This window comes from Manacus candei, unplaced genomic scaffold (assembly GCF_025592945.1).
Source record: "Manacus candei isolate 608988 ecotype Guabito, Panama unplaced genomic scaffold, ASM2559294v1 h1tg000051l, whole genome shotgun sequence".
NCBI lineage: Eukaryota > Metazoa > Chordata > Aves > Passeriformes > Pipridae > Manacus > Manacus candei.
Genome location: NW_026138099.1, coordinates 805,701 through 825,201, shown reverse-complemented (window position 1 = coordinate 825,201; position 19,501 = coordinate 805,701). Strand labels below are relative to the sequence as shown.

General features: G+C 38.8%; 1 protein-coding gene across 4 annotated transcripts in view; it reads right to left on the bottom strand.

Moving 5' to 3' along the window:
- The window catches only part of SLC28A3 (solute carrier family 28 member 3), a 35,079-nt gene extending 27,339 nt beyond the window's left edge, over nt 1-7,740 (bottom strand). For 2 of the 4 annotated variants that reach the window (XM_051801422.1, XM_051801419.1), the window contains exons 1-2: nt 7,503-7,740; nt 3,266-3,367 (exon numbers count right to left, since the gene is read on the bottom strand). In XM_051801422.1, coding sequence (XP_051657382.1) covers nt 3,266-3,367; nt 7,503-7,559 — 159 coding nt within the window. In that variant the 5' untranslated portion in view covers nt 7,560-7,740. Of the gene's footprint in view, nt 1-329; nt 1,588-3,265; nt 3,368-7,502 lie in introns of those variants that run through there. The other 2 variants (XM_051801420.1, XM_051801421.1) reach the window with 2 other exon arrangements.
- Nucleotides 7,741-19,501: the final 11,761 nt, after the last annotated feature.

Genomic DNA, 19,501 nt, shown 5'->3' with positions numbered 1-19,501 from the left:
CCCATCACTGTCCAGCAGAGCACAGGGAAAGCCCCTGTCCTACAGCTACAGCCCTCCATGCTCATGGTGGGGCCTATGGAGGGGCTGATGGCCCAGGGTAGGCGACCATTGCATTCAGACAGCAGTGTACCCAGCTGGGCCCTGGGTGCCACGCTCGTCCCTCCCCCTTTGAATGCTGTGGCAGGGCAGCATGACCAGCTGCTTGCCCCGCAGTGCCCGGCCAGCACCAGGGTGCCTGATCGAGTGGACGTGTTCTACCCTCTTGAGAGGAGTGGCCCACAGTACCCCCAGCCACTTTTGGAACAGTGGCAATCTGCAAGTAGGTTTACCTTTTCTTTTTCTGTCACTGTTGTTTCTAATTCCATCCCCCAATCTGCTGTGGAAAGCAAGGCCCACCACAGACCTTGCCCTGGCCCCTGCATTCTGTCTGGATTTCCTGCTGCAGGGGCTGCCGGAAGTCCCTCAGATAGTTGCTAGGAAAAGATTTGAACCACAGTCTTAGAACAGCCTATGTTAGAAGGGACCACAAGATCATCTAGTTCCAACCTCCCTGCCATGGGGAAGGGCACCTTCCACTAGATCAGATTGCTCAAAGTTTCAATCGGCTTGGCCTTGAACACCTCTGGGGATGGGGCATCCACAACTTCTCTGGGCAAACTGTTCCAGTGCCTCACCACCCTCACAGTAAATAATTTCTTCCTGATACCTCATCTAAACCCACCCTTCTTCACTGTCCTATCATTACCCTTATGAACAGTTGTTTTCCCTCATTTTTTTAGAAGCCTGGTTTAAGTGCAGAAAGGCCGCAGTGGGATCTTCCCAATGCCTTCTCTTCTCCCAACTGAACAACTTCATCACTGTCAGCCTGTCAAATGCCTTCAGACTTTGAATGATCTGAAACTTGAAGAGAGTGGAGAGGTATATATGTGGAAGTTCATTCCCCTAGGGAAAGCTGAGCCTGACACGAAGAGGAGTCTCTTGCTCCTCTTGACTGCAGTTTTTGGAGGGGTGCGTGTGGAAGAGTTGTGTAGCTCTGTGAAGCTGCACTGATACTTATGGTTGATTTTTGCTAAACTCAATCTGTTTCTCTCTTTCGTCTTGACTGTGAGATAAAGCAAACCTGAAAAATGCCTACTAAGTTGCTACTATTTTTAGCAACTGGCAGTAACTCTTCTCAGTGGTTGCAGGAGTTAGGCTTGTCACCTGAGGGACAAAGAGTGCTGATAGTATGTAAATATCATTTATTCCTGGGCTTAAGTTTGGGGTTTGTTGCATAGAAGTGTTTCTCACAGACTTTTGAACCTACATTATAAACCAGGAGAGTCCCATCCCTCTGTGGTGAAGAGCCATGCTTTCACATTTACAGCCATCTATACTCTCTTTGGCACTATGTCCACTCTCCCAGTCACAGCCTGAAGCTCATGTCCTCCAGGTATTTCCTTCATCCCCACCAGCATTCCCAGTGCCCCTACTTCACGTGCTGACAAGGCCAGACCGTGCTCCCCCATCACTTTCCCCCATACCACTGCATACTCCCTACACTTGGATCACCCACAACCTGGGCTCTGGCTCTTTGACTTTGTGAAATATACGGTTTGTCTTGAGAATATAACCTCTTTTTCCTTTCAAGTATTTGAATTAAAAAAAATCAATCCAAATATTTTCACATTTTTTACAATGTATTTAAATATGCTCAGAATATTATTATGTCACTATTTTACTGTCACAAATACTTTCCTACATTGACATTAAAAGGTGTTCAGAAAATCTGAAATAAAAGACGACTTTGTGAGAAACTAGGCAGATACACAAGGAAAATGGAGAACGGATCCAAATCCCTTTTCTTCTTCTGTTTTTTTCTAGTGGACAAACATAATATCAGATCTGGCTCTTGGTGAGTGTTTGCCCTTACTGAGGGTAACCCAAGGGCTGTGTGGAGCTTATAGACTGCTGCCAGCTAGGCTCGAGCAAAATCCATACGCTGCAGACCCTCAAAATAAATTTTTAGGCATCAGTCACAGTATGCCTGGGAAAGTGTCAATGTGGGTATACTCATCTCTGCTAAACTTTCACCAAGTAGAGGCTGAATGCTTTCAGATGGAGTCTTTCAGTTGGAAATTGGTTTTTCTGATAAAAATCAAGTTTCATTGACTGCCACTATTTTCTCCAGTTTTCTACAGTTTCAATCAATTCTGAAAGTCCTTTTTTTTTCTTTTTGTTTTAAAAATTTCCTTTTTTCTGGTTTTTTTTTTTTGAAGAGAAAATTATAGGTATCGTCTACAACCTTTCTCTCCTAAGATCTCAGATCCCAGTCTAGTTCCCAGGACTGCATATCAGAACACTCCATGTGATCCTTTCTACTACTGTATATCTGGAATTACTTTAACTTTGAAATCACGGGCATTACTTTGGCAGCATGCTTTTGCTGCCTCTGATTATAGCCAGAAAAAACAATGGAGGATAGAAATTACTACCACTGCATCAGGTATTTCTTATGTGCTCATTCAAGTACCATCACCAAAATTGGCAAGTAGATATGATTACAACATAATGGAACATTTAGAATAGAAGTTTATTTCTGAACTGGATGTGAAAATGTTAATACTAGACTCTAGTTTTTTTAACCTGACTCTCATGTTTTCATAGTGAGCTACTCACTGTCTTGGTTTAAACAGTTAAAAGAAGCCAAAATGAATTTTATTATTAAAGTAATCTGTAATGTGTTTATTTCTTCCTTCTCTGGTCAGTTTTATACTGGAGCTATTGTCCCAAGTTTATGTTTGTCTGCAATTTCCCCTATTTTGGATGTTCATTTAATATTAGTGAATTTATTATTAAATATTTAATAATATGTATTCTCTGTCAGACTGAAAGATTGTATCACTAAACCCATTGTTTAAAGATTCTCCTTTTCTACCTTCTCATGAGAAAATGGTTCTATGTCAACTCCATGTCCACAGTATTCCCTCTGACTGCCATTTCTCATGCCTCTTTTGTATCTTGTATGAAGCCATTATAACAAAAGAATAAATTTTTTCTGAACCCTATACACCCTGATATTTTAACATGTTTTTACCTAGATGTATTTTTGAGAACAGAACTCACTTCTCTGTCAGTTTATACACTTCAAATGAAATTCAAATTTTGTTAAAATATTTGTCTTGGTTGTGTTATCACAGCCAATTACTGACATTGAATTTTAGGTCTGAGAACTTACATAACATTATTTGGAAAAAAAAAAAAAAAAAGAAAGAAAAAACCATACCTGATTAGTGTGTCCTGTTCTCTTTTTTTGTGAATTCTTGATTTTCTGTGAACTGTCTCCGAGGCCTTTCAGATTTGTAGCATCCACACTTTCACTGTCATTCTAGAACATGACAAGACCAGAAATTGTGTTGGCTCAAATCAGAAGCTGAAAGACTTTCTATATGTGGTAAGAAATGATGTATGCTCTGATGCCTGTACTTCCAAATGAACAAGTGAATAGATGACAGTAAATGGCCTCAAGTTGCAGCAGCAGAGGTTTAGATTAAATACTGGGAAATATTTCTTCGCTGAGAGGGTGATTGGGCACTGGAACAGGTTGCCCAGGGAAGTGGTGGAATGACCAGGCCTGAAGTGTTCCAAAAACCTGTAGATGTGGCACTTTGGGGTCGTGGTTAAGTGGTGAAAAGGGTGGAGCTAGATTAATGGTTGGACTTGATAATCTCAGTGGTCTTTTACAATCTAAATGATTCTACAATTCTGTGTATTTCTTTACTAGTACAGGGAGTCCAAAACTCGGTGTACAGAGCTTGACTCTTCCAGTCCCTGCACTGTTGCACAAAGCTGCATCAGCCATGGATGGTGCTCAGTTAATGGGTATCTGCTATTTTCTTGACTAAACTCACATGTCCTCAGGCTGCTACCCTTTGTCTCAGAACTGGTTCAACAAGTTAACAAAGATCCTGCCTTCCTCCTCACCAAGGGCAAAATGGACTATTTGGGCCTTTCCTGGTTGTTAGTACCTTTGCTCCGGTATATATACTCCTTATGCACATGCAGTACATGTGTATTTTTTAAAAAATATGTACTTCTATTGCTCTTGGAATAAAACGCTCAGGGTGTCTTTAAAGAGAGGAGTTAGCTTTACTGCATTAATCCTCTGAGGTATAGCTTTTATCAGAGTATACTGAGACAGCCATAACCAGTTCCACTATTTCTAATTTTTTTTTTTAAATAAATTCTGAAGCTGAGTTTTCTTGTTTCTTAATGTTATGGAGGATCCATTATCTCTGTTTAATGGTCCTTAAATGTCTAGTTCTTATTTTGGTTTTGTAAGAAAGCTGCTTAAACAAAATATCAGGTTATGAATTGTTTTATATTTCAGTGATTTCTTATGGCAGCAGTTACAGTACAGCCATGTCACTGGGTTTTATTGCATTAACTATCTCATTATTTGCATTTAGCCTTATAATAAAACAATCACTTCCAAATGAACAACACAAAATAAGCATAATTATAGTAAATTATGATATAGGCAGGAATAAGTAGTACTACTAAAAATAAACTGAATTTTCCCTTTTAGCAGACACATGATCTTAGAAACAACTGGAACACTGTTCAGTAACAAATTTTCCTTAAAGTCACTTTGACTATAAACCTGATAAAAAAACCCCTGTTTCAGTAAAAGTGGTTCTGTAACCCTGAGTGTCTGAGGGAGAGAGGAGTCACAATTAGCTGTTTATTCGTATGTTGTGGCCTTGATACATTAGTTCTCTTCCTTCTAAGAGAAGAGTATCTTTTCATTCCCTTAAGAGGGAGGTATTTCTTTTTTTGTTGTTTGCCTTCTAACCGTGCTGTCACAGGAGTTTTCTGTAGCTGCCCCTGCAGTTGACAACAAAAGCGTCTACTGAACACTGCATACAAGGGGAAAAAAAAATAAAGCAGTGATTAACTGTAGCATTGAGAAATAATATATTAAAAATACTACAGGACAGCATAGTGAAGTCAAAGGGGTATGGTTCTGTGTAACTGACACACGTGCGTCTGGGAATAGTCTCTGAAGATTTCTACAATTCTTGCTGAGCAAGAAAAAGTAGAGATTTCTTGGGACTTTTGTCAGTGAACATGTGAAAAACAATAAGCATGGGAGTTGCTGTCTATGAACTACAGAAGTAGGGAATAATTTGCATTTGGATAAATCTCTAGAAGTCACTTTGTCCAACGCACTATTCAGCTGCAATAGTTACATAACAGTTTCATTAATATTTTAGGTCACAACTGAAGAATTACGGAATTGATCCATCTATTTTAAATGTTTACAAGATGAAAATTGGTATGAAGTAAGTGCTTCTGCTTTCATATGCTGCTTTACTTTTCCTGACTGGAACTCCCCTCTTGCAAAATATTAAAGAGCAAGAGCATTGCCGTGTAAGTGAAACACTCTTTCAAAGGTTGTTTAGTTCCCTCATGTTGAGCTGTTCATTTACCAAGTCTTTTTGCATGACCACATTCATTGCCCTTCCCTGCCATCATCCCCAACTTTTGAAGGAGGATGTGATTTAGGTAAGATATTCATTGCTTAATACTGTAAGACCCTGTTATCTTGAAGGAATTCAAGTGTTCACTTTTTGTGCAAGAAAAATTTAAATACAAGAAATAGGAAAAAATTATGAGATTGATTACTTCTCACTGACTTCTACTATGAAGTGATTTATTTGTCTATTTGTAGAAGTTTACTTATTTCCTTCTGTGTCTTATTTTCTCTAAGGAATAGCTTACATATTGAGTCAGAGATAGACAGTGTAAATGTAACTGTGAGTACCTTCTGATGTTTCAGGAAAAAAACCCAAACCAACTAAACCAACCAGAAAACCAAAACCAAAACACCTGGGTCAGACCAAGTTTTATTGTTGGATAGCTCAGCGATTTGGCATTTGAATTATTTAAATCAGAGAGGATTTGCAGGCTCTTGCAAAACTCTACAACAGACAGGAAAGGAAAAACCTGGATTCCCTGCACACGGCCCAGGCCCAGGTGAGCTAGGCTGCGCAAGGCAGAAGGTTAACCCAGATCACTCTACTATGCTCCACAGAGACTGCTGAGGAAAAAGGTGATTTTCAGCTTATGTTATTCAAGAGCATTCAACGAGCTTCCAGCTAGGAAAGGGCTCCTCTCCTTTTTGCGTTTATACGCACAGACTTTGGAAGCCGATGGCACTAGCATAGGCACACATTTTGTGTGAAAACACGACACCTTCTCAGATTACCCAGGAAAATGACCTAACCAGTGGGCTATCATGTTTTAAGGGAGTTATCTCTCTATCTCCTCTTGGACCTGTCCCGCTTAGCTATTGACTGAAGCAGGACTTGACCCTGACACGCCTACATTCCGCAAATATTCCCTGACCAGCAGTCTCTCACATCAGTCTATTGCTTATCTGTCTCTATAGCTAAGTGAATAAATATACAGAGTGGCTGGATGTCCCTGATGTTATGCAATATTCCACATGCCTAGCTTCTACGAAGACCTTTCTATGTTATTCGAATAGTGTCGGCTGATATTCCAATCCACTACCCACTTCCTACTAGCTGAGCTCAGGGGCAGGGTAGGGATGAAAGGCTGCAGAGGAGAGCAAGGTGTTGCTTTGCTAACACAGCACCCTTCAGGATACTTAAAAGCCACTGTGTCCCCCCGACCTATTGCACCTTCGGCAACAAGTACAGTGACACAGCTTGGCTGTGGCTTCGTAAATTTTTGTTTCTCCCTGCTCTAATTTCAGTGAAAGCACACGGATGCTGGGCACTGAGAAACAATAACTAACTCAGTTTTCTTGGGATTGGGTTTTTGGTTTGGGTTTGTTTTTTGTTTGTTTTTGTTTGTTGTTTTTTTTGTGTGTGTGTGTGTGTGTTTCTGCTTTTGAAATCTGCATTTTTCAAATGGCTTTTAATATTACTTTATGCACATAAAATGCAGAATCTTTTGGGTTGGCTCTCTACCTTCTCTCTTGGGAGCAGAACAAGACAATTGCACTTATTTTATGCCTGGGAGAATGATATGCCCCACTGATTAAATTATTATTTTTCTCGTGTTATTAATATACATTGCTTTGATGAGTTATATGTCTTGTTGCATAATGATGACCCTTCTCTTCAACAGAACAGTAAATCACCTATCCTCAGGAAAAACAAGTAAAGGGTACAGCAGTTGGAAAAGCTAGTGAGATCCATCAGCCTATGAAATATTACTGAGTCAGGAGACTTTTCAAAGATAGCTGCATGCCAGGCAGCACATGAAGGCAGTGAGCGGAGCATACTCCTGAATGTGTCAATTGTGCTCCAGCTTTTTTTACAAGAGTCGTGTACTTTGGCAGGATAGCAGAGCAAATCATGTAAAGTGTTGTGAAATATCTGCAAGTAGAGAGTAGAAATTGCTTTTTCTTTTTTCAGGAACTGAATTAAGCATTGTTCATTGGTTTTAAGTCCTTTCTCTTCCCCACAAACAAAGGAAACTATGCTTACCTGGAAGGCCAAATTGTGCACTCCTGAGGGATCACAGTTGGTCTCCATCAGCTCCATGTGCCTAATCTGGGCAGGAGAGTTTTGAGGGAGTGTTGAAAGCTACTTGCAGCACAGGACAACAGCAGCCAGAATCTGGTTAATCCATCCACGGAACAAGTATCACTTGAAGCCTAGTTAGCTGGAGGCTCTCTCAGATTACTCTTGATCACTCTTAGCTCCACCTTCTCGCTCCCCTGGTACAGCCTTTCTGGCCAGCATTAAAAATGGCATTCAGTGTTTTCAGAGACAAGAAGGGAGGATACCTAGGGGCACCAGAAATGTGTCTTAGTGGGTGTATCTCTGGGTGAGTCCAAAGGCAAATGTGACTTCTGGCTTTCCTCACTTGTGTAGGGAAAATCTTCCACACTCAGATTTTGAGAGGTCAACACAGTTTTAGTCTTTTTTACAGGTATTCTCAAGTAACTATTTTTGTGAAATTATTGCAGCTCTACTTTTATAGTAGTTAAGGAGTTTACCCAGGAAGAGAAAAAATCAGAATGAGAACAACTCCCAAAACTTACAAATACTGGTAATGCATTTTCAGTTGGCATCCTGTATTTTATGGTATGGAATCATTTGTTTATCTGTCCATAGATTACTCACCTTTAACCAGAGAGTTTTTCTAACACTTTTCAGGCTTGCTATTTGCAGTATTGCAAATATGCATTCTTAGAAGTATCAGCTGGGTCTCTTCCCCATGTTTGTTGTTGACTATGGACTTTGTGTATACAAATTGTTCTAAGTCTTGAAACAGTAGCACTATTACAGATACTAATGTCAGATAGGATTCGTGTGAATATAAATTTTGCCTTTAAGAGCAACGAAAATGATAGTGTTCTGTTTCTTTGAAATACAGCAAAGTATATTCATGTATTCATTAGGTGCCTGCATTCATGTCTTTCTACACACAGATTGAAACTGTCATGAGTTATGCCTCATCCTGTGAAAAACAAAATGTTATGCCCTGTTTTACGTTTAAAGATGGAACGGATTAGCAGGACTGAATATATTATTTGGAATAAAGAACAACTACATGAAAAATAAGATGTGTCTTTCTGAGGAATCCTCCAACTATATTTTACTAATATTATAAATCATACTGTTGCAATATATATTTTATGAATCTCATAACTATTGCTCAAGAGGGAGAGATAGTTGGGGTTTTTTTTCAGTAAGAAGTGCATGACTTTAAATAATTTATTACAGTTTTCAGTATTCAGAATATTTTTGGTGCCCCAGGTTTTGGAATCAGCATGTTTGTTGCTATTTGTATTTTCCCTATGAAAAGAGGAAATTCTCTGAGTAATTTATTCTCTGCACAATACTCTCCAGCAAGAAATAGCTGAAAATATCTTTAACAAGTTTGAGTATAAGTGCCTGCTAATTACTGCATACCTCAGCTGTTTTTCTCTTCCTTTCTTCCTTCTCTCCTCCTTCCAATTTTGAACATGCTTTTACTATTAGAAGGCAGAGAAAACAAGGCAATGAATTATTTTCAAATCTGCTCCATGTAGTTTTAAAATATGTAATCTTCACTTGCATGGTTCGAAGAAAGGTCTATCCTGCTAACTATTACAAGATATGAGTATTTTCTGTTATTGTTCCTCTTCTTCTGACAACCCATTATAGTTTTCAAAACTTGTTTTCTCATTGAAAAATCTCAGAATAACACTGATTCAATAATTTCAGTGCAGTTTTCTCCTCTGAATTATATTTTATGTTAAAAAACTCAGAGGATATTGAAAACAAAATCCACACATCCAAGACAAGTCCTGAAATCACTGTAAAAAGAATGAAATATGCAATTTCTCTGTGGACAGAGGACCATACAGTTAAAGAAAAGGTGGAAACTCACTGATATTTTTTGACAGGAATATATTTATATATATATATATGAATTATATATATATATATATATATATATATATATATATATGTATAAAAAATATTGGTCAGAAATATATTTAGTGTTTGACTAACAGCAAAACCCCTTCCTGTTTCTAGTTAGTTTAAATATTTACATGAACACATGGGTGAACTCCCTAACTACTATAAAAATGTCATGTAGCTTGGTTAGGCCAGAAAGGCTTTTTTGGGTAGTATAGAAATATTAATCAACAGCACTGCTTACAGTATAAACATCAGGCAAATACTTAGCAATGTGATTCATGCTAATTTGCTATATGCGTAGAAAAGATGAGCAGGAATATTAAGAACAAGTAAAGTATCTAGAAAAGAGTAGAGTCATTCTGGCTTTTTTCATTGTTGAACTGTGGGAAGCAACTTTGTAGTTAGGACATGTAAAGTTGCTCAAAAGTCAAATTTTTTACATACTCAATTGATCCTATTAATTATCTATAGTTGTGCTAATAATACTCAGCTGTGGTTTCGAACATTTCATTTCAAACTTTCAAAAGCTTTGAGATAAACCAATCTTAGTCTCTCTTACATGCTCTGAGTAAACTGCTCCTCAGTGGAAAGGTCAAGGAAAGAAAAGCATGATTATCACTGACAAACGGTTGGCAAATAGAAGGTTAGTTCCTTTACATTTTGCTATATATCCTAACCTTTATTTAGCCAGTCCTGCTTATCCCTCTACTGACTTCTTTGAGTGAAAAAGATGTCTTCCATATTTGAAAGGACACGGACCAAAAAAAACGTATTTTGTTAACATCTATAATCCCCAATCTCAAGTGTTTGCAGTATGGTCTATTCAGTTTTTAGAAATATTTTCATTTTGATACTAATGTAAAATATAAACTCTAAACCTCCACATTATCATGAGAATGAAGGGCGTAGGGAAGAAAATACTGTTTCGGGGGGAAAGAAATATATTATGTGTGTAAAATTGTCCCTCAACACATACTTTTCTTGGAAAATATGACTTTGGGACTCATTTTTAGCAGAGGGAAACTTCCCCTCCCGGTTTTCCAGGAGGTTTTCCCGGTCCCACATTCTTAGGGAAAAGGGAACAGTGAAAAGCTCTTTGCCAGATAAAGAAAAAAGCCATAAAAAAATCAGAATGCTGTCAAGTGTGATGAAATCTGGGCTCTTGTATACAAAGTGACTGTAAATGAGGTGGCTGAGTGACCTTTTTTCCTCCCAGGCTGGGCCGTGAGTTCAGTTTTTGGTCCTCACTAGTCACAGCCTCTTGCCCAGTAAATCTCCAGCCCCTATTCTGGCTCCCAGCTCTCCTGGGATCTTTTCAAATCTGTACGATTTTGAGTAGATTTGTTATCTTCCTTCTTTATTTTCTCTTGTTCACTTCCTGGTTTTTCTGTGGCAGTAGAAATGCAACTGTTTCATGCTTACCAGTTGTCCTATGGTTCCCCTTCACGAAAGGAAACGCTGTAAAAAAGTGCATGCTTGACAAATGTAATGAACTAGGGAGGAAGAAAAACCTTAGAGGAAAGTCAAGGGCCTTTGAGAACTATTGTGTTCTCCCTTGTGACAAATACCCATGTAAGGCTAAACAAAAGGAATCTTATATCTATTGATTCTCAGAGAGTAGCAGTAAGTTCGGAAGAGTTCAAAGTGACCATCCCAGAGGGAGCAGGCTTTCTGAGAAACATAGAAAAAGGATTTTATGTCATACCTTAATTGTGTGATACAAGGGCTAAGTAAAAGAAAATAACACTACATAGATGCTTCCATAGCACGTTCATGTGAACATGGAATGAAAACAAACAAACAAATAAAAGCATATAAAAGAAGAAAGTTATACACTTAAAGGTAATAGAAAGGTTTACTTTAAAGAATACTAATAAGGAAACTACCTAATAAGGTAGAAATCTTAACTAGGTTCAACGACTGTTTCAAAAGTGTTTGGCCACCTGCAGGTGGAAGCTTGTGTGTGAACATGGGCTCAAAGACAGAAAAATGCTATTAGGTTTACAAAGTTGTCTTTTAATGTCTTATTCATCTAAAATTGTCTTATTTATCTAAAATATCTTTATCAATAGATGAATTTTTGATATAATTATCTAAATCTTGATGCCTTAAGCCCCCAATGGTTTTTATTTTTCTAATATTTGTAAGAATTGTAAGTTTTATAAGTAAGTTTTAAAAGCAGCAACCTTCCTCCCCCCCCTTGTCCCTTGTTCCTTTCCCTCTCTCTAGTACCCTTGTTTATACATTTCTTAACCCTCTTACCCCATTCTATACTTCCCATATCAATCCTACTTCTGAATACAGCAGAAGTGTTTAGTCTTTTGTCAAGGCAAGGCCTAGACAGTTGACAGAACAGCATATCTGGGCCTAAACCACAGAACAGGTCAGGAATTAGGTAATTATGTACCCTTTGTGCTCTGATGATGATGATGATGATGAAGGGGGGGTCCCAAAATACACCCCAGACTCATTTCAAAGAGGTGGACCCGGGGCGGACCAGAGGAAAGGACACAGGGTAGGCACAACTGGGATTGGATGGATGGTGTTATAAAATGTAACCTCTCAGGCACGGCCTGTGCGCGTCTTGGAACATCTTGCCTTGGCAGAATAAACCCTTTCTTATCTCACCCCTAATTAACTGCTCTGGAGATTTTTTTCAGCACCAAAATACACCGGCAACATCTAACTGAAGAAAAAAATATCTATTTGTTCTCTCTCACTTGTACTGTTTTTTCTAAACTTTTATCCATAGAAATATAACTGGCATCGATCTGCAAATATCATCACATGCAGACATGGGCTGAAACAATGTTTCTTTTAGGCAGTGGGTTTGGGTTGTGTTCTTTGTTTGGTTTGGTTATTAGTTTGAGTGGTTTTGTTTGTCAGTTTTGTTTGTTTTTACTAGTCCTTGCTAAATTACACCTTCTGTATGCTGGAAAACTTTTCCACACCATTTCTGATCATTGCTTAGTGTGCTGGTTTAAGAGTTAACCAGCAGGGGAAATGAACTTAACTAAAACAGAGATTATAAATCAGAATAACAATTTATTAAAATAGTACAATAAGTACAATTATACAGACAAACAATTGGTCTTAACCCACAAACCCAAATGTATAACCCAGCACCCTGGGGCATGAACAAAGTGGTGTTCCTTGGGCCCCCAACCCTGAGTCCAAAGTAAAGGGAGGGGGGGGGAAAACCTGCTGGTGGGAGAGCTGTTGCATTCTGGTCAAAAGTGGTGACTACAGTCCAGTTGAGGGTGGTGGTCTCCGTCTGGTTGAGAGTGGTGAGCTGCAGTCTTCCTCTGGATCCCACGAGTGGTGGAAAGGTTCTGAAACTCCAGGTTTATATATTCTCCAGTTCAGGCAGGAATTCCATAAAAGGATGCTCAGTTCTTCCCTCAGAGAGGGACAGGAACACCCCCCCACCTTGCAAGCCCCCCAACCCCCCCTTCCCGTCCCCCCCCAGCCCCTCCCCCGCCGACAACAGTTTCTGGGAAATGGCATGGAGGGCCATAGAATACACAGTTTTGGGCTACACCCATCCAGTGATGAACTGGGCCCAGCTGTTCTAACTAGGACACTTAGACACATGAATAGACCCTAGAGACTGTGTAAAGACAACTGATTTTGGTGTGTAATTTGTGTCAAAATGCTTCATGCAGCATGCAGTTTAGGTTTGGGTATGTGTGTAGTCTCATTAGTTCATTTTTACTTTGTAATAATTTTGCCTTTCTGTAAAAGTTCAATTCAGTGAGATGAAATGGAACAGAGTCAATGAGATAGACAATCACTGCTCCTGTGAAAATTGGACTTCTGAAATAGAAAGTGAATTAAAAGTAAATAATGCATACATGCAAAGGAAGGTGTGAGAAACCTCGTGGAAATTAATCTATAATTATGATATCAGGGGGAAACTCAAGGTCTTTCTGTAGTTCTATTTGAGTGTGGCTGGCATATTCAGGGGCTGTGTATGCCTGTGGGTATACTGGGAGTGCTTCACAGACACTTCCCAGCTTTTCTCTGTACAGATGAGAGAGCGGTCTCATTTGTGACAGATTATTTCACTGAATTTCTAGCTTGCTTTGTCTCAAAGTAGCTGCCTGACTGACACTTGATCTCCCCAAGTGCTGGATTCCCAGCGATGCCAGGGCTTTCCCTGGCACCTCCTTCAGGGCTGAGACCAGTAGTTAGGTGCTACATGCACTTTGGGATGTGTCAGCTGACACCCTGGGTGGGGAAATGGAGTAATTCTGGAGGCTCCTCGGGCAAGGCAGGTCCTGTTGCAGGGAAAGAAGATGACCAAAATATGCATAGATAAGAGAATCTGAATAATTGAATTTTGACTAATCAGTAGAAACTCTTCCTGTAACGGTAAGGTCTTTTGTATACAGCTAAGATAGAATATGTTTTGCAGGTACTTTAAATTAGCACATGCAATTATTGGAGTAGTTGTCCTGCTAATAGGACTAGAGCAGGACACTTAATAGTCACTAGAGCTGTAAGAGTTCATCTCAACTGCAGTTTGGGAGTCTGATCTGAGCCAGTGAAGATACCATTGCAGTGCTTGCAATGAAGAGTCCTACATCATCTGTGTAGTAACTGAGAGCCCCGTTTGAGAGATTTAGTTCCCCATTACTCCATCAATGCAAAAGGTCATAAGAAATTATTTTTGTAACTAGCATGCTGTCTGTGAATGTTTGTAAAGATCAGAGAGTCTTCTTCCTGAAACAAAATCTTCTGGTATAAAAAAATCTAAATTATTTCTACTTGGTTGGAAGAGAAGTGATAATCTGACAAGTTTTGAGTATCTCAGTGGGTTTTGTATATTTGTTTGTTCCTGTTACAATCATACTTACCTACGTCTTGAAATGCTTTTTGTCTAAGTAAATAGATGTCCTGTCAGTGCAATACAGGTTCACGTACAGTACAGATCTTCAAGCTTTAGTAGCACAAATAAATGTTTTCCTTATGATAAAGTATTTGAAAAGTACCAAAAAGAGGACAGCCATGTATCAGAAATCTGAAGAACCTGAGCAAAAGTTCTGAAAGTATTTATATGTCTGTCTACAAGAAAAAGTTATACCTATAATATAAAACTTATTCTTCTGTGTGATTATTGCATTCTGGAGCCTGGAACTGCAAGAGGATGTTGATAAGTAGGAGCTTAAACCAGCGGGTAGGAATCCTCACTGGCTGGGGAATGAAGAGGAAGTCACAAAAAACTGAGCTTACATTCCTTATATTTAATGATAAATCACTCATTCTTATGATATATATATCCAAGGTAATTTAGAAACTGTGAATATACAATGCCTAGTGTGGTTCCCTGTGGAGACACTCATCATGCAAGCAACAAGGATTCACTGCTGTAAAAATCTGCAACCAGTACAGTTTATAGAGCTGGCACCATCACAGTGAGGTTAAACAATTTTACACAGAACTGTAAATTTACCTGCAGTCCAAGTCACCCAGATTTGAAAAGCAGCACTGGTGAGAGATTTAACCTTGAAGTCTCTGTAAGATTGTCTTATCTATGAACAAACGGTCCTATCTTTCCTTTTTTTTTAATCCATCACCAAGTCACACTGTCAGTTCAGCAGGCTTATTTTTTCAGAATAACAAAGCTAAGTATTGTGTCCTAATATACTGCACCTCTGGCACCAGAGCCTACTTAATAACACAAGAAATATGGCAGGAGGAAGAGGATTGGGATGCATTCTAGCCTGAGTACCTTTAATTTAGTTTACTAGTACTAGAAGTACCTTTTATCTAGTACAGATAACAAGGCCTATCCAAGGGCATGAACTGTGTGTGTATTTTCAAGAGGAAGTAAAGAAACAATTTGGACTTTATCGGGCTGAAGTACTATACTTATACAAGCTCTATTAGGGCAAATTTCTTACCCATTATCTTTGTCTTCTTTGTTGGTCTATTGGTATGGATTGGATTTGGGATTAGCTTTTTTGCTTGGGTGATACTGATACTTTTTCTAAGGGAATGTCAAATACACTACTCATACACTCCCACTACACAATCTTACTTTAATTATATACATAAATTTTGGTGGGATGGATGACTTGGAAGCTGGCCCAGCACATACTGTGGTGTTGAATAAATATTCTGTAAGTCTACAGTGATAACAAATTGTCAGAAATGAGACCAGTACGGATGATAAAGTCTTGAAGACAAGTGAGGTTGTCTAACTCTTAAGTTACTGTGCTAAATCTCTTCTTCGTGCTGGTTCCCTAGGTATATTAGAGATGATATAGCATTTCTCGGCTTGATGCAATGGGATCATGCAGCATGATTTTATTAAAAGTCATCTCTTGAGTGCTGAATGCAATTTAAAAGAAATAGCAAAAGCCTTTTTTAAAACAGAAAGAATCCTCCCCTTTGAATATAATAAAGTTAGTTCATTGGAATACTTAAATGTGCTTAAGCACCCTTTAGTATTTTCCTTATTTGTGCATTTTACATTTATTGACCAGAAACAGAAGTTGAAGTAAAATGTGCTTCAGAAGAGAAAATACTTTCCTGCATTCTGAAATATTACACCAGTCAAGGACAACATATGCACTCGGTTTGAATTCCAGAGCATTCTTTTGGAACTGTTGCCTCCTGGGGAGGGAGAGGCACTATTTAAAATGCTCTTTTGAATTTTTAATGGATATTTAGAAGTTCAAGCCTTTGCAGCAGCTGAGGAGATGAAGAGGTCAACAGTGGCTAAACGGCACTCTCAACATACCGCTATTAACACAACTAAAGCTGCTATCATCCTGATCACTTTAGGAGAGGGCTTGCCCTAGAGCACAATTTGGGGCTAGGTTGCCCCCAGCATCACAGTAGTGTTACCCAGACCAGTTCTTCCAGGTGAAATTAACTCAGTGGAGATGCTTGCACCCTGTGTCATCCCAACAGGATCATTTCACCCATCCCCTGCGCTGTTTGCTTTGTCTGGGAAACAGTTAAACTCATCTTGCAAGACAGAGAGCCTAGAATTATGCCTAAGAATAAAAAATATGTGTTCTAAGCACAGTTTAGTACAAAGAGTTGCAACCTCCCACTCCTCACTAAGGAATTTGGCGTATATATCTTCAAGGTCCAAGGGACAAAAAAGTACAGTTTGTTAAGGCAAAGGATTTAACAGGGTGTGAGAGGATTTGAACAACCAGTATAATAAATGACTTCTCCTTCCGCCAGCAGATCCTATGTTCACACAACTAGTCCGTTAGTGGGAAATTTATATTTGCAGTCTCCTTTTTGCAGATCTTGTTTGACTATGCTTCAGAAAACAAACAAACAAACAAACAAACAAACAAACAAACAAAAAAATCCAAAGCTTCTGCCTTGCATGTTTGTTATGATTTTTCTGTACCACAGGCTTTCTCTACTGGTGGTTCATTAGTACTCTTTCAGCTAAATATTTGCTGACCCAGTGACATTTTGGAGTTTTTTAAATATACTGCTAGATAGAGCAACCTGATCATAAAACTGACATGACATAACCTGAAGACAATTTTTACTTGTGTTTCTGACAGACAAAGCCATCATCTATCTCACTTCACCATATCACAAGTATAATTTTCTCCCAGCTTTTTCAGCAACAGGTCTCCCTAGCAGAGTTATGTGATCCAGAGATTGATGACATGCATCTATGTTGTTGCAGAAGAATTAGCTACTTTGTGTTGATATAGCTTGAACTAGAAACACTCTTGAAACTTGAGGGTAGATATGCACAAAACTTCTACAAAAAGAATCCTGTTCACTTCAGTGTTCTGATCCCCCTTGCTCATATAATTCTTTTTAATTTTGTCAGATCTCATTACTGGTTGCAATTTCTCTGCATATCTTTAAATTCCATGTGTTTCATCCTGTACGGGTGCACAGCATCCTTGAGGGTTACTGCTGAATAAATATGAGACTTTTTGAAGATGTAAGTGAGAAAGAAGCATACCATAAAGAAAGTCAAACTCAAATCCTTCCAGGCTCCATTGCCAAACATGAACTGTGTGGCCAAACACATCACAGTAGGGTGAGACAGGGGCATATTCAGTATGTATGAGAAGTAGCACCTTGCTTAAAAGTAGTGAAGGGGAAAAGAAATTATTTACCATTGGACTAAAAAGTAAATAATTAGTTTAACAGCAGGAAGGAATTGCAACTATGCAGCTGAGCAAGATGTTCTAGTTAATTACAAAACTGAGTGCAGAACATAGTCAGAGAAAAGGTATCGTGTGTCAGAAAACTAGCAATTGCCAGTTGGATAGTGAATGCCACATGGAAAAAAAAAAGTAAATAACTTGTCACATCTCTCTTTAACCACTGGAAAAGTACTTGCTACTTAGTTTTCCATTCTTACCATTCTTTGTGGCCTTTTTTCACATGAACAAACTGTCCATTGACACCCTCTGGAGTTGCTAACTACCATGCAAGTCAGAGGCTATTAGGAAAGCTGACTGTTCAGGCCACGTCTAACTAGTAAGTTAAATGCATGACACATCTGTTTCTGACTAACTAGCCAAGTCCTCCAAGGGTAGCTCTAATTATTTGTGATGGATTATTCATTTTACAAAGCTTTACACTAAAGTACTTTAAAGCATATTCAAAAATTCCACTGGAAGCAAATTACCTCGTAGAGTTGCCTTGCATCAGCTCTACATAAGATTAATTTTTAGGCAGCACCAAACTGCACGGTGTGAGAATCATATTACAGTCCCAGTAGTGATTGATGTGTAGAACTATGAAAGGTTAGGTGCACTTCCTGACCTCTTTCTTTCTTGGAAAGAGGAAATAAGCTCCCATAAATTACCTAATTTTAAGTAGAGGAGTGACATTTGTTTGTAGCAGAAATTCAGTATATGTGGTGTTCTCCAGATAGGCTGCACACCAGACTCTCAGAGCAGGAAGTCTCTATTTATCCTAAAGTGACAATATTAGTAAGCACTGGTCTTTTGAGCTGTCTTTGAGGTCTGAAAAGTGAATATAAGCATTATTTTTCCTATTTCTCATATGTGATTATTCACACATATGCCCTGATTGCCTGATGAAATAACAGAACAAAAGCATTTGGTCCATGCCTACTGACAGATGCATTCTTTAGTGTACATTCATAACAGTTTTCCTGCCAAGAGTCAAAGTTTGACTTGAAAGACAGTGCCAGCTTTCACTGCTGCCTGTGAGGGCTCCCAGATGGAGAGGTCATCCCTGGGCCCAGATCCTCTATAGAAACACAGCAACAGCCAACTCCCTGCCCACCTCCTCTTCTGGTGACACCGAAATCCCTCCTGTTTTGCTGTGGTATCTCCTACTTGAGTTAATTGTAATCTTTCTCTTTCCAACACTTACATTAAATCACTCCCTGGCTTGTTTTCACCTAGTCTTCCCAAATAAGGATTTTCTCTCTTTGTCAGTATAAGGGTTCCTTATGCTCAGCTATGGCCAGTAATACTAATTACTATCATACTGATAATTTACACACACAGAATAATCTAATCCACAGCTACCTGTAAATAATATTCTTGTTCAGGGTCTTTGATTCCATTTAGAAACATCACATTGATTATATGAATATCTTCTTACATCATATTCTGGCTTTTAGTTCTCACTGTTGTGGCTTATACAATATTGAAGCTACGTATACTATTTAATCTCTTCTTTGTTTTTACCTTGGTTGTTCCATACAGTCACATTTCTGCTTCAATCTCCAGCTTTATTTGCTGTAAATTCCTCATAAATTCAGTTGGCTTTCCTAATCTTTTAAATTCACCTTTTTTTCATCTCTCTCTCCGAACTTCCTATATATTGCCCTGGTGCTTCTTAAGCTTCAAGAAGCTGCACAATTTCTATCCGCAATCAGTTCCCTTCAAGTCTCTCTGAAGATGGTTTAGCTGGAAAACCTTCCCACTTCTGCTTTTCTTACTGATTACTGTTGTTTGCACTCAGTTCCCTCAAAGCTTAGATTTACTGTTTATACTGTAAGTTACAGAGTTAAAATTAGCAAGGAAGGCCAGAGGATGTGATGGGCTATTTGTACACTACCTGCTTAAGGTAACAAATAAAATGTGAAA